Genomic DNA, 13,601 nt, shown 5'->3' with positions numbered 1-13,601 from the left:
CCACGCGGCAAGGGCTAAACAAGGCGCTTCTGATAAAGCCACCTTGAGGTTCTGGAATGCCTCCAACGCCCGTGGAGTCATTCGAATCTTTTGCCTTCTTGTTTTCACTCCCTTTAGCAGATTGGTGAGATCCGCCGAGAGGTCAGAAAACTTGTCGATGTGGGTGGAATATGCCTGGCATATACCCACAAATGATCTGATGTCATAGGCTGTCTGAGGGACTTCCCAGTTAACAATGCCTTCAGCACTAATTATATATCCCAAGTAAAGCACCTGGAATAGATAAAATTCTGACTTCTTTTCATTGACGTAGAGCTCGTTGCTTTCCAGCAACTTAAGGACTTTCTCCACATCAATGTCATGCTGCTCAACTGTAGCTGAAAATATTAGTTTGTTGTGCAGAAATATGAACACACACTGTCCAATCAACTCCCGGAAAACATGCATCATCATGCGGTTAAATGTAGCTGGGGCGTTCGTCAAACCAAATGGCATGACCACAAATTCATAGTGGGCCCGTTCTGTGCGGAAGGCTGTCTTGGGGATGTCCCCCTCTACAATCCGTACCTGGTGGTACCCACTCTTTAAATCCAGTTTGGAGAACACCTTTGCTCCATTCAGCCTCTCGAGAATATAGTCAATTCGAGGCATCGGGAATCTGCACTTGATAGTCAGCTTGTTGAGTGCACGATAATCGACACACAACCGGGAAGACCCATCTTTCTTCTTGACAAACAAGATCGGTGCTGCAAATGGCGACACGCTGGGGCAAATGAAGCCAGCTTGCAACAATTCTTGGATTTGGCGGTCCAACTCCGATTCCATTGCCTTAGAAAGGCGATACGAAAACTTGCTCGGGGGTTTCGAGCCTGGGAGGAGGTCAATCCTGTGATCCTCCGGTCTGGACGGGGGGAGCTGGGGAGGGAGGCTGTCCCGAAGAAAAATCTTCTGAAACTTTTCATGGAGAACCGAGTACTTCTCGGAAGCACTGGCCACCGTCTGGGCTGTCTGGATGTAAATCATCGCACATTGTGCGCCTTTCCTGACTACTCGCTTAGCCTGCAAGTGGCTTATGAGCGGAAAGTTTGGAATACCGGGCTCACACTTAATGGTCACCGGGGTGTTTGACACATTCTGATTGATTTGGAACATGTGCTTGTCCCACTTGACATCAGGAAGAAACTTGTGAAACCACTGGATACCCAAAATTATGTCTGCTCCTACAAAAGGGGCAACCATAAAGTCACGCACAAACTCTCTGCCCTGAATCACTAACTTAGCACCTAGGGCTTCATACTTGACGCTCGTTGCCATACCTGTGCTAAAACCCTCAACCTGTTTGTCCACCGGAGTCAGCTTGAAACGGGCACGCCTAGCGGCCTGTTCCGTGACCACATCCTCCGTGCTGCCACTGTCAAACAAGACAACAACTCTCTGGCCACCTATGTAGCCAAAAGACTTGAGCAATTCGTTGCGCTCATACTCCTGGTCATGGGCGCTCTTCTGCTTATCTTCGAGCTCCCGGCTAATAATTGCTCCAACTGAAGCACCAGGGTTTGAAGAACTAGGGTTAGCCGCTAGGGCATGTGTGGGAGCTGAGCTCACCACAGAAGCTGTGGAGGCGGCGGCTGCCTTTGGAGGCTTCTTCGGACAATCCCGAGAAGTATGTCCTTTTGTATGACAAAAGAAACATCTACCCTCCTTCTTGTACTGAGAAAGCTCCTCAGCACTCAACTTGCCACCTGTCTTGCCTGCCTCCGCTTTCTGGTCTGGAGTAAGCTTAGACGCATTGTTCGAGTTCTTGGAGCCAGAGGCTCCCGGGCTCTGTCCTGGGGAAGACCCCGTCTGGTTCTGGCTTTTGCTCCCCGAGGTGTTAGCTCTGGGAGAAGACGGCTGGGAAGTCTTGGGCTTGCCACCATTGTGTTTCATTTCTGCACTCTGCGCAAGCGAGAGTGCGTCCTCAAAGGTGGCTGGCCTAAACATACGCACCTCCCATTGGATTTGCGTCTCCACGCCATACAAAAACTGTCCTTTCTTGTCCGTATTAGATAAGCCTAATTGCAGACACAAGGTCGAAATTTTATTGGCAAACTGAAGGACTAGTTGCGCGTTCTGACGCGCTCCCCTGAACTCGTCTTCGAGTCGCTCGGCGGTAGATACCGCTGCTTAAGGTCGCGGACGAACTCATCCCACACATAAGCTGCCATACTTGCTCTGGTGTGGGCATGAGCCCACTGAGTCCACCAAGGAATGGCCTCACCTTCCAAGTACCAACTAGCTAAGATCACTTTGTCAGTATCTGTTTTCCTCACTGTGGCAAAGTAAGCTTCAAATTGATGTAACCATGAATAAAGAGTCGTGGGATCGAGTTTATCGTTATACTTACTGAAATTCATTTTCTCGGGAAAATGATTCGAGGACGCCGCCGGTGTCAATCTGGCGTCCAAAGCTCTGAGGTAACGCTCGTGTTCCACGCGTCGCATGGCGTCATCTTCTCGTTGTCGGATCTCCAATGCACGCATCTGCAACTCAAGCAAGGAGCTTGGCTGCAGCTGTGACCCCGCGAGAGGGTCCCTGTGCAGAGGATCTAGTATCTGGGATACGGAAGGAGAGGGAGGAGGAGATGGAAAGCGCGATGCTGGAGAACGGGAACGCTCCTCCAGAGCCAAGATCCGCGCCTTCTGCTCATCCAACTTGGCTGTCTGTTCTGCGATTGCTCGCATCATCTGCTGGAACATGTCTGTGACACTCAAGCCTGGTGCCCTAGCTGGGCTGCCTGGTGCACTCTGGTCCCATGGTTCTGGTTCTCTCTCGTCGCCGAAGCTTGCCATAGCGGGAAAATGCAATTCCTTTCTGGAACGCAATCTGACCATCCACTATCTGTGTGGGAGGCTTCCGGAGGCTAAAAACCAACCGTCCTTCCAGGGACAAGAGTCACTCCGAAAGGGGTAGTCCACCGGCGTCTAAAAACCAACCGCACGAGCGAGAAAAATTTTCTGGTTTTCTTTGCTGAATCTTTGTCCTTGAAGTAGGCTCTGATACCACTGTAACATGCGGAAGCTTCGGAGAAGGATCGGTACTTCAAAACTCAGAAATCGGCACTCTTTTCGCGACGGAAATTAGCGCACAAACTGAAAGGAGATGTGCAGAAAATAGAGAGAGAAGGGGGAGATGGAGAGGACACAGTATTGGGTCCCAATTACCCTCTGTAGGGTCCCCACCACGGATGGTGTATTTGCTTTATTAGAATGATGTAAATTTGAAAACAAATACAGAAAACTTGACCTTTTCTTGGCTGGAAAATCCTGCCCTTGACCTGAATCCTTCACCCCTTTGCGTTAGCAAGCCCTTGGCTGTCTTGGCCCCTTGGTTTGCTTGAGCACTTGGTGAAAAATGAGATGAATGATGGGATTATGGACCTCTCCTATTTATACTATCCTTCAGGGGCAGTCGGCTAGCAGCATATTCCCACAACTGAGTAATTTCAGCATTAAATTCCAATAAATGATAAATTCCCTAGCAAGCTGGGGAGATAGGCGCTTGCTTCCAGAAGGCTGGGCACATCTTTTGCCCACAATCCCAAAGGCTGGGCAGCCTGTATGGGCTGCCCCATACATGCCCTACAGCCATTTAAAGGCTGTATGCTCCTGAAAATAGCTTTATCTTTGCCCTAGGGCTGTCCCACAGCCCTTCCATGGCTGGTGGGTCCAGCCTGGGCTTTCTTGGCCCTCATGGGGATGGTTTCACACCATTCCCATGCCCATACTAAGCTCCCGGGTAGCCCTATGGGCTGGCCCCTTGTCCTAAACATAATCTACTCAGTGCTCTGGCATCCCGTACCATACCAGATACATAGAACCACTGACATCATTCTAGAGGGAGACTCACAGCGCGGACTGGCACTGTTTCATGTGCAGGACAGCGCACACCTGACCTTAGACTCCTCTGCAGGACAATGCACACCTAACCTCGGACATCTGAGATGGATCCCTAGTTGACTCGTCCCGGACTGGGCTCACATGGGACCAGTTCACCATCCCAGGTCCTGCACCTTCTGTACAGAAATGTCTACGTGGCATCCAAATGCGGGATGCACGTGACAATGGATTTCTGAGTGAAATCCTCATCACTGAAAGCAATATCAAACTGGCAATAAAAGCAAGTGCCTTTGATGCATCATATTCCCCATGATATGTGTCAAACTTCACAAATTTGTCTCCGGCTTTGAAGTCACGAGACTTTGATGCATGTGCCTGCATCTCAACATGCTTTCCCCCATGTTTGTCCATTGGGACAGCCCCTGTGAGACTGGCATCATTTTAGGACCAAAAGGTGATGCATAAGGCATAGATACATGTGTCCTGTAAGCATGAGGCATGGCTGGCCCCTCAACATGCATTGATACATTTTCAGCCATAACTTCTCCCTCACGAGCACACTCGAAGGCATGAGTGGCATGAGAGATACGCGGAATACCTGCACCAACAGAAAATTGCAGCCCATGATGCATGTGTTGCGCATGCACATTTTCAGCCGGCAATGGCATTTGACATACATTTTGACCACTGCCATCATAAACATTGTATCCTTCACGGGCTACATAAGGTATTCCTGCATGGCATGAAGTCACTGATTGTTCCTCTCCCATAGCATGGAGATTCATCCTCTTAGACATAAGTTCTTGTTCGGGCACTTGTGGGGATTCCAAGACATGTGGGATGGTTGCCTTTTTCTGCATAGGCATCCTCGGTACGAGCCAAGTATGCACGTGCTACATCCCTCGGTTGCATGCGCAACTCTTGAGCAATCATTGCCATTGCATGATCCATATAAGATTCAGCTTTCTTGGCCTTCAAACGGTCATGTACCAATGGATCCTCGCGGCGGTAGAGATTCAATTCTTCTTGTTGTGCATGGAGAAGAGCATGCATACGAGTAAGTTCAGCCCTCAAGACTATGGACTCTTCTTCCTGCATCTTCTCTTTGCCACGGGACGGCTGTCCCACATATTCATGTTCTCTATTGTGCACCACATGAGTTTGCTCATCCTGTAAAGCATTGGAGGCATGTATTTCATTGTCCCTGCCTCTTGTATTACCATTTCCAAGATTCATTGTATGGCTGTCCATAATGTTCTAAGTGTAGAGATAGCTAGTGTTTACGGTGATCGTCTCTCACGATAGAAGTGAAAGAGAACCGTACGCTCTGATACAAATGTAACTTGGTTGAACACAATGCTAATCAATACACTTAAATACAGTAAGATTTGATGGACACTTGCTTAAAATACAAGAAGTAAATTGCTGAATTGACAAGAGACACACAATGAGCCGGAACGGCCGACCCCTCCCTCAAATAAAGTATATTAATCTTGGGAGAATCAAGTACATAGTGTCATGGGCATTTCTGACCAGATTTCCATACCAATGCATATAAATATAGTATTGCAAACAAGTGGTTGTTGATGTAGACTTGCAACCCACACTACCCTCTCAAGTGCCCATGTTCCCTACCATCTGCTCTCTATTGTTCCACCAACACATGGTAGCAACAATCTGCAAGAGAGCACGTAGGACAAGAGAACACTACACATGGTATGTAATCTTGTAATCCGGTCATAGTTACCAGGGGACGGGGACGGCTAAAGGTAGGGAACGGGGACGGGGGGGTGGGGACGGCACTCAAAATTGTTAATTTTAGAGGAGTAAAGAATCAAGATTAATCAATCAATAACAACAAGCTTTCTAACTCCAAAAGTTATGAATCATGATACACATTACATTTAAAATTAAATTACGCTACGAGGTGCAAGAGTCAAGAGTCAAGACTTGCAAAGTCGGAAAAGAAAGACTTTAAAGTTGATAACATTAAATAGATATACTCAAAAGATGTTGGGACCTAGGCGATACAAAATATAAGTCACTCGCTCTCATACTCTACACAGGGTGGGACAGATGGTTCTCATCATGAGCCTTCATCGGATGACACAACCCCCATCCACACTTCACGCACTCATGATCATGAGGCTAGCACCTCTCTTATTGGGACCTGTGCAATAGTTGTAGCTGCCTCCTCTTGTTCCATCTCCCACTGTGTAAAAGTATCGGCATTGCATCTTGCACTCTTGCCAAGCATCCGCAAGTTTGCGCTAATGAAGACAAGATCATTAGCTCTTTCCACCCCAAGCCGATTTCTTTACTTTGATGAAATGTGACTGTAGGAGAACCATAATTGCTCTAGGCAAGAAGAGCTAACGGACTGGCTCAAGATCCGGATCGCCAACTGTTGTAGCTCTAGTCCATCTGATCCGAAGTCCTCCCACCATAATGCTGCACCAACCTTGAATCTGTCCTGCTGCGCATCTGCACATCCATATGAGCCTTGAAATGCCTTGTTATTAGAGAGCTGGTCTCTAATTTTGCGCCTGATTTCTGCATCCGGCATGAGGCGATCCAAGATGAGTCTCCAACTGTTGCTCACCTCTTTATCACCCTCCTGCCCTTTTCCCTGAAATTCTGGGTCCACCATAAAAGCAGCTGCATGTAAAGGAGAGGAATATGAGCTCCATCTCGCCACACAAAGCGAGTGGATCTCCTCATATCTATCTACGTCTGGCTCAAGCTTCTCAAGACTCTCTATCATCCGATCCATGGCTTCATATACTTTGCCGATGCATGGCTGCATAGCATCAACAATCCTGAGCAAGTGGACAATGGGATGCACCATGGCGTCAGTACGCTTGAGGTCCTCCCAAAAATCAGCATCGTCGACCTTTTTCTTGCATGAAATCCCTACCTGTGTACGTGCAAAAGATGAGGAGCAAAACTCATCACTGATGAATAGTTGCCGCACGGCACCCTGACAATCCTTCAAGCGATGCAACATAAGAAAGTTGTATGCAAAGCAAGTGTCCGAGTACTTGAGAAGGACCTTTGTGGACCTCTTCCCAAACTCGGATCAAAGGTATGTGTGATTGTTGATGAAGGTCACAATTGCACATGCATCATCAATCACCGATTCAATCCATGACAATTTCCCAATATCTTTCAAAAGATTATTGAGACAATGTGCCATGCAAAAAGAGACGGTGATTTGAGGATACATACTCTCAAGAATAGCTCCCATTGCCCTATTTGTCGCCTCACCATCCGTGACGAAACCGATCACACATTCGGGGCCGATAATCTCGACAGCGCTACTCCACTCAGCAGCAAGTACATCCGCACTCTTTCCCATCCTTGAAGCATCATGTGAGGAGACAAAGTACATCCCCCCCCGTGAGTATGCCACAAGGCCATGGATAGACCTTTTCCGCGTGTCACTCCATCCGTCTGCAATCAAAGAGACTCCATTGCGAGCCCATTGTCTCTTTGTGTTTGCCGCCGCTTGCTCAACAAGGCGTTTCTCCTTGTCAAGCATAGTGGTCCGCAAGGTTTCGGAGGATGGAGGTGTGTAGTGAGGACCGTACTCGCCAATCTTCTTCACCATCGTTTTGAAGTAGTTCTACATCGGGTGGTGGTGCATCTTCATCTACCCCTCCATCACGTCCTCCTCGTGGCACTACTTGAGGCTTCACACAAGCCGCCTTCTCAATGCCGCAACCTAGTCCACCCTCTCTCTCTCGTCGGCAAAGTACTCTTGAGGGGAGTTGGGATCCCAAAAAGGAGGAGGAGGTTGATGCCGCGGTGGCCCGCTTCTTTTTTCATGACCACATTGCTTTTCGTGTGGCACGGTACGTATTTCACTCACATGATTTCATCATCATGTCTCACGAGTCACGATTCACGGGTCACCATTTTGCCATTCTAATTACTTACCCTCCTTTTTTTTGAAATGATAAATAGGTCCGACCTGATGTTTGGGTTGGAGTGACATAAGTGTTGGGATCCACTCCACGTACCCTTTGGCTTGCACTCAAAGCTTGATGGGCGGCAAGCTTTGCAAGAAGCTCCTTTCTTATCTCCGGTGTGACCCGCTCACAAAATTTCACCTCATGACCGGGCTCATGCAACAAATGGGCCCTCACCCTATTGGCCCCACCCACACGCTTATATGGGCAAAGCTTGCATGTCCATGGACGTGCACCCCCTGCATGAGTAGGAGGCTCGAAGTTGACCTCATCCCACCATGACCACCCATCCGTTCTACTCCTACCGCCCACGATGCCATGAATAGTTAGTAACTTAGTAGTAGTCTAGTAGAAGAGGGTGGAGAGAGCTTAGAGGGTAGAGTAGAAGAAGAAGTAGAGGGAACATTGAAGTAGTCTAGTAGGAGAGGGTGGAGAGGAAGGTGGTGGAGTAGGAGAGGGAGATAGTGGAGAGGAAAGCTTGAGTAGGAGAGGGAGATGGTGGAGAGGAACTCAAGTCTTGGAAGGCTTGAGTAGAAGACAAGTAGCTTGTAGCCCATTATATGGAATATGGCAGCTGGCTCTCTCTCTCTCTCTCTCTCTCTCTCTCTCTCTCTCTCTCTCAAACTCTCAAACGACCAGCAACGGCTAGTAGCCGTTATTTGAAAAAAAAACGGCTAGAATTGTAGCCATTGCAGACGTCCCCCCGTCCCCGACTGACAACGTCCCCCCGTCCCCCCGGGCGGGGACGGGCGTCCCCTGGTCACGTCCCGTCCGTATCGTCTCCCAGGCCGTCCCGCCGCCATTACGCAAATGTCGTTCGGGACGGGTTCCCACGTCCCACGTGGGCGTCCCGCCGTCCCTTTGTCACTATGAATCCGGTTCCTCCCTCCTGCTACTTGCTCCCAAATTTAAGCATAAAAGCTTACCAATAGCAAGTAGAGTCGATGACAGCGGAAGTCTTCGCGATGGAAGTCCTTGGAGTGTTGAGATCTTTGATTTGTCGCCTTTCTTCGCGACAAAAGTCTTCAAGAGGATGAAGGGAACCTTGGGAAAGCTTCCCCCATGGTTCAACTTGAGAAAGGAAGGCTGAAATTAGGGTTTTCAGCAAAAAGACCAGAAATTACAGCAAAAATGAGAGCTGTTTTGCTGAATTTCAGTCATTGGGAGTGAGTAGGAGAGTGATTAGCACTTGGAAACACTCTTGGAAGCTTGGAAAACACCCTAGCAAGTTGGGTATGGCTATGGAGAGCTTGGAAATGGAGAGAAATGGTGGAAAAACAGAGTTTTCAGTCTCCAAAAATCCTCATGAAGAGAAAACACGAATTTTCTCTTCATAAGTAAGTGAATTGGGGTCCAATCAGGTAAAGGGACATGGGGAGATGTCCATTTATGAGTAAAAGGGGAGGATCAGGTCCTAGACATTGAGTCTTGTCCGCCTCGGGACTTCAGTGAGTGTGAATTTGGAAGCGGTCATAATTTATAAGTGACTTCTGGGCGCCCAAACTTTAATGAAGTGGGAACGCACTCACTTATAAATATTGGCTAAGTCCTAAGGGCTATTTGAGCCTAGATTGGGTAATACTTACCACCTGTTCACATGCCACAAAACCATGTCAGCAGACAGTTTCACACGCACGGTTCACGGGCGAGCGTCCCCTTACCCGGAACTACACATTAGTCAAGCAAGCATGAAAACAGCATGCAATTTCAATTGCAAGCAAGCACATAAAGATGTTATGCAATGCAGCATTGGTATGGACAATCCCCGTTCATGAGACTATACCAAAATAGACGTGCTCCAGGCAAGTACACGAGAGGTACCAGACCCAATGGAACACCAATCCACCAAGCATTTTCGGGCATGTACATGGAGGCACAAGTCCCAACGGAAAGCCAAGTCTACAGTATCACATGAGTGGCATCAATCCCCGGCATAAACAACTGCCATGGACACCAGTCCAATGTACATACATGATAAGAAAGCACGGGTGGACCAATTGGGTGGCCAAATGGTGACACCATGTGAAAATATTGTGTCCCATCAAAAATAGTGTAGATGCACAAAATAGAGTAAAGTTGGGCGCCTCGTGAGAGTAATCCCTTCCACATATAATTAAATAAACAATGCTGTCCATGTAATAAGCTGTCCGGCCCTTTATTCAAACTGTCCATGGTTATTAAAATAATGTGAACTGGTCACCATAATGTACACGTGTCCTTGTTTACATGGCCCTTGTCCAGGCAACTCCCAGTGGCCTACAAAAGTGGATCTCCACAAATCCATAACATCCTCCTACCAAGCACGGTCAACAAAATCAAATGTGATGCCCTTTGTTCCTGGGAAATCCTCATGAGTGACATACAAGCGCAATGTAAGCTTCCAAACAGAACTTACAGCTTCAATGCACTTCTTAGGGCATCCAGTACCTTGGGTAAGAGCAGTGTTAGGTACGTCAGTTCTTCTATTCACTGCCCATCTGAAAACTATACGGATGAGGACATCTTTGGTCCTCATGGAGGAGAATGTGATGCACGTCATTCTGGACCATATCAATAGATTTGCAGGTTCCTAGGGCAGCCTCCATTAGGGAAGGACTGCCACAAAGCAGCTTCGTTTCACACGTGGATACAGCAAGTCCAAGCCCAAGCAGTGTACGAGTACTTGGGCAGCCTGTATGGATAGGCTGGTTTGGGTATGGGCAGTCTGAGCAGGCCAATGAGCAGCATCACAGATATAGGGCTAAGGTGCAAATATGGACACAAATTAGGCCCAACTGCTGGTCATAAGCAGGCAGACAAGCAGTCCACCAGTTGTAGGGGCCCTTGAGCCCTAACAAAAGGCCCCCTTGTTACCTCATCTTGCACATTAAGCCCTCAGCCTCAGCATTGCAACCCATCCCTCTTCCTTGAACAGTCCAGCAGTGCAGCAATCAGCAGAAAAATAGCAGCCAGTTTCTTCTTCTCAGTTCGTCCAGCATTCATCTTTCAGACAGGTTCTGGGAATGGCGTTGGCTGTCCCAGGAGTAGTTACTGTAGTTTTTTTTTTTTTTTTTTTGGTTTCTTTCAGTGCAAGATTGCCAGGATATGCACATTAGACAGTAGACATTCATTTATTCCATGATGGGAATGAATTGCCACCACAACTATAGCATTCCACAGTTTTTAGAAGGATGGACTGTTGCTAGCAGCTACATACAGCAACACAGTTTCCCGACTAACTTGTGCAGATTGTTTTGATGTGAGCAAACTCTTCTTGACCCTTGTTATAAAGCACAATGGAGATCTAAATTAAAATTGTGCCTTTCATGATATTTCACATGTAGAGAAAAACCTTTTACATGAGTTATATATCTTACCTAAAATGCAGAGAAAATACGTATGCATTGCCCTCCAGCTACCTAAAGGGGCATTATATGTCAGCACTTTGATTATCCCACCAAACTCACAAGATGCTCACCTTAAATGCAGGAGATTGGCCTTGAACAATACGGCAGAATATGCAATCTTCTACAATGAGCCTTCTTTGTCCAGTCATCGCACTGTTTCTGCTGACAGTCATGCTCCCTGGAACTTCACTTCCTATTCCTACAGCCTGAGAGTCAGGTCTGTGCATGTCTCTGCTGATTTGAAGATTTCGCTTAACTTTACTTTGGAAAATCCCATGAGTCGTGGTGTGTTCTTGTTGATCACTCACTGCTGCTTCAAGTTGGTTGTCCTGGACTCCACCCGGCAAATCATTTAGCTTTTTGGTTCCAATAGCTTTGCTATCATCCTTTACATAAGCTCTCCCATCCGCCTGGCATTCATTGGTTTGTGCCTCACACTGATCATGCAATTTGCATCCCATATCCAATTCAGGATGTGCCGCATCAGACAGTGTGCAAGAATGATGTAATTGAGCAGCATCACTGCCGTGCAGCTGATCACTATTAACTTTATGAGTTGTAAGACCTGTAGTGTCAATATTATATCCTCGGATATCTGAAGAATTCCACAACGCACCTCCATCCACTTCATCTTTGCGGGATATGCATGGACGGTCTTCTCCTCCCACTTCGAAAGTGGGGGTTCTTGACCTGAGCAGGCCCCTACAACTTTGAATGGTAAGCTCAAGGCAAGGTGAATTGAGCCTGCCAAGAAACTCCCTTAACAAGGGGCTTCTAGTGACCTGCCCCGAAGAAGCAGGCAAAAAATCGGTTGGTTCAATCTCTGCTGCGTGCTTAAACTGCACATCTACAACTTCTTCACTGCTAGATGAAGTAATCGGATGTGCTCTCATAGTAGTACCCTTTACAAAGCTTAAGTGTCTTCTTTCGTACAGCTCTTTTGCATGTCGGTGGGTGTGCCACTGCAGGTCATCTGGAACTGCAATTGGACTGTTCCAATTCTCCTCTGCGGCTCCAGTTTTGCTTTTCCCCTTCAATATATCAGACTTGCCTCCTAGAGAAGGAGAACAGGGTGAAAGATGGGAAAGTATGCTCTTCAATCTCCGCTCTTCCATATCTGTTACTGTATCCCTGAACCTTGGATTTTTACCTTCTTTCTGCAACAGGAAACCCTAAACTTCACTTTTCGTGCATGCTACAAGCTTTAGAAAGCCTTATTTGCAGAGAGAAGCCTAACTTTCACCTGCAACAATACTACAGAAACTTTTGTCTTCCAGGGAGCCCTGCAATTGCAGATTCACACATACAGAAATTCTTGATCTTCCAAGAAATCCACCAGTAGTTAATGGCTTCGCCCATCTTTCCTGCTAAACAGAAACTCTACAAACCCTGGCTTTCATCCGCAATGGTGGTTTCCTGCATCCTTTCTGCTGCCAGAAGAGGCTTCCGGTAAAACCATAAACTCCAGCTGCGGCTTGGAAACTGTGGATTTCACGTGCGGCTATGGCTTGGCTCACGCCCTCTGCTACAAACATCTAACAGAATCCGTTTCACCTCCTTATCCATGCTTCCTGCTAAAGACAGAGCCTTGTTTTCCAGCAAAACCAAGGGTTTTACCTCTGACTATGGCTTTGTTCGTGACTAGTTTTTTCAGCCAAAATCTGGCGAAACAAGAATCGAGCTTCTTCGGTATGCTTGCTCTGGAAACGTTCAAATTAGTGCTTCTCTCTTCCTAACCTGATGATTACTTTCTTATTATCAATCTGATGCATTTTCCATTGCTTGCTGTTGTACGTGTGCAGCGGAGAAAAGCAATCAAAAACTCATCGTTTTACTGCGTTTACGTGCTGCACAGAGGGTATCAGAGAGGTCGCCATTGAAGCTGTGTGCGGGAGATGTGTTATGCGCGTCCACGACGACGTGGTCATCGTCATCCACGGTTATCTATTCTCTTTGATGAAAAGCATTGAATCCACATTTATCTCCTCTCTGATGATACGCATTGAATCCAAAAAGGCCTGGGTCACGTGAGCGAGCATACAGTGGTAGATTTAGATAAGTGTTAAGACCCTCTCCGCATCGACGGTTTCACACACATGCAGGCGTGTTCAAACGACCACATTTAGCCCCGCCCATCCCTGTGCCATCAGAAAATCTCACAAGGCATTTCCACAATGCACCCCATGCCCCCTATCAAAAAAAAAAATATCACAATGGAAGTGGTGCTCACCAAAAAAAACCCCGATATAGTGTAATTTGCACTTGCAGATTTTTAAAATTACCTTCAAATTTGAAACTTAAGGGTACAAAACCTGAGGGGTTGTAGAACAAAAACCTTCAAAATTTGAAAATTTTCTTTATAAATA

At 47.2% G+C, this 13,601-nt stretch overlaps 1 protein-coding gene across 6 annotated transcripts in view; it reads right to left on the bottom strand.

Annotated features, from left to right (window-relative positions):
- The window catches only part of LOC147625602 (uncharacterized), a 65,554-nt gene extending 52,295 nt beyond the window's left edge, over positions 1–13,259 (bottom strand). For all 6 annotated transcript variants that reach the window (XR_015268708.1, XM_086817127.1, XM_086817123.1 and 3 more), the window contains exon 1: positions 11,307–13,259. Coding sequence is in view for 5 of the 6 variants with exons in the window: in XM_086817127.1 (XP_086673253.1) it covers positions 11,307–12,350 (1,044 nt within the window). In the remaining variant the exon portion in view is untranslated. The remainder of the gene's footprint in view (positions 1–11,306) is intronic.
- Positions 13,260–13,601: the final 342 nt, after the last annotated feature.

The sequence above is a fragment of the Cibotium barometz genome, chromosome 23, assembly GCF_041138505.1.
Source record: "Cibotium barometz isolate CiBa-2024 chromosome 23, ASM4113850v1, whole genome shotgun sequence".
NCBI lineage: Eukaryota > Viridiplantae > Streptophyta > Polypodiopsida > Cyatheales > Cibotiaceae > Cibotium > Cibotium barometz.
This window is presented reverse-complemented; position numbering and strand designations above follow the sequence as displayed.